The sequence below is a fragment of the Eimeria mitis genome, genomic scaffold, assembly GCF_000499745.2.
Source record: "Eimeria mitis Houghton genomic scaffold, Emh_scaff350, whole genome shotgun sequence".
Taxonomy (NCBI): Eukaryota; Apicomplexa; class Conoidasida; order Eucoccidiorida; family Eimeriidae; genus Eimeria; species Eimeria mitis.
The window spans coordinates 22,547-23,483 of NW_013571842.1; the positions used below are offsets into that span (position 1 = coordinate 22,547).

A 937-nucleotide genomic window follows, 5' to 3' on the forward strand; every position below is an offset into this window, starting at 1 on the left:
AGCAACAGCAGCAAGTGCTTTTCTTCTTTGTTCTATAGTGAGTGGCTGTCTGTTGTTGCTGCTGCTGCTGCTGTTGCTGCTGTGACGGAAGATGTTGCATTTGCATCTGCATCTGCTGCTGTTGCTGCTGCTGCTGCTTGAGCTGCTGCTGCTGCTGCTGCTGCTGCTGCTGCTCATACAGCTGCTGCGCCCGTGCATGCCACCAAGGAGCAGTAGCAGCTATCCGCTGCANTGCTGCTGCTCATACAGCTGCTGCGCCCGTGCATGCCACCAAGGAGCAGTAGCAGCTATCCGCTGCAGCGTCCTCAGCCTAGCTACCTCAGCAGCAGGAAGAAGAAAGGGGCCCCCATTGATAGAGTCTCGTACCCACTCTGCTGCAACAGATGCTGGGAGCAGGTGCAGCAGCGGCTGCAGCAGCTGCTGATGCAGCAGCTGCAGCTGCTGCTGCAGCTGCTGCTGCGGCCGCAGCACAGCTACACGCGTCACGAAGTTGCAAGGACAAAATAATACATTTGTTTTATCGCGGAGACAAACAGGCAGCAGCAAAGCTCCCCCTGTCTTGCTGCTATCGAACAAATGCATGCAGTTGTCATCTGCTGCTGCTGCTGCTGCTGCGCTGCAGCGGCTGCTCATCAACTCAGATTCCTCCTCTTCATACACCTCAGCCAGCTGTGCATGTGCAGCACACATACACTTGCATTCCTGCTGCTGCTGCTGCTGCTGCTGTTGCTGCTGCTGCTGCTGCTGCTGCTGCTGGTCATGCTGCTGTTCATACTGCTGCTGCTGCTGCTGCTGCTGCTGCTGCTGCTGCTGCATTTGAATCCCATCAACAGCAGTTCGTTGCCCATCATTACCCCCCCCACCACCAGCAGCACCACTGCTGCTGCTGCTGCTGCTGCTGCAGCAGGAGCAGCCTGCCTGCAGCGCTTGCTGCAGT

The 937-nt window shown here is 57.4% G+C and overlaps 1 protein-coding gene across 1 annotated transcript in view; it reads right to left on the reverse strand.

Annotated features, from left to right (window-relative positions):
* Positions 1 to 219: 219 nt before the first annotated feature.
* Positions 220 to 937, reverse strand: part of EMH_0009040 (uncharacterized protein) — a gene marked incomplete at both ends in the record, with an annotated part of 1,896 nt that continues 1,178 nt past the window's right edge. Inside the window, 2 exon segments of the mRNA XM_013498537.1 lie at positions 220 to 229; positions 233 to 935. Of these exon segments, the coding sequence (XP_013353991.1) occupies positions 220 to 229; positions 233 to 935 (713 nt within the window).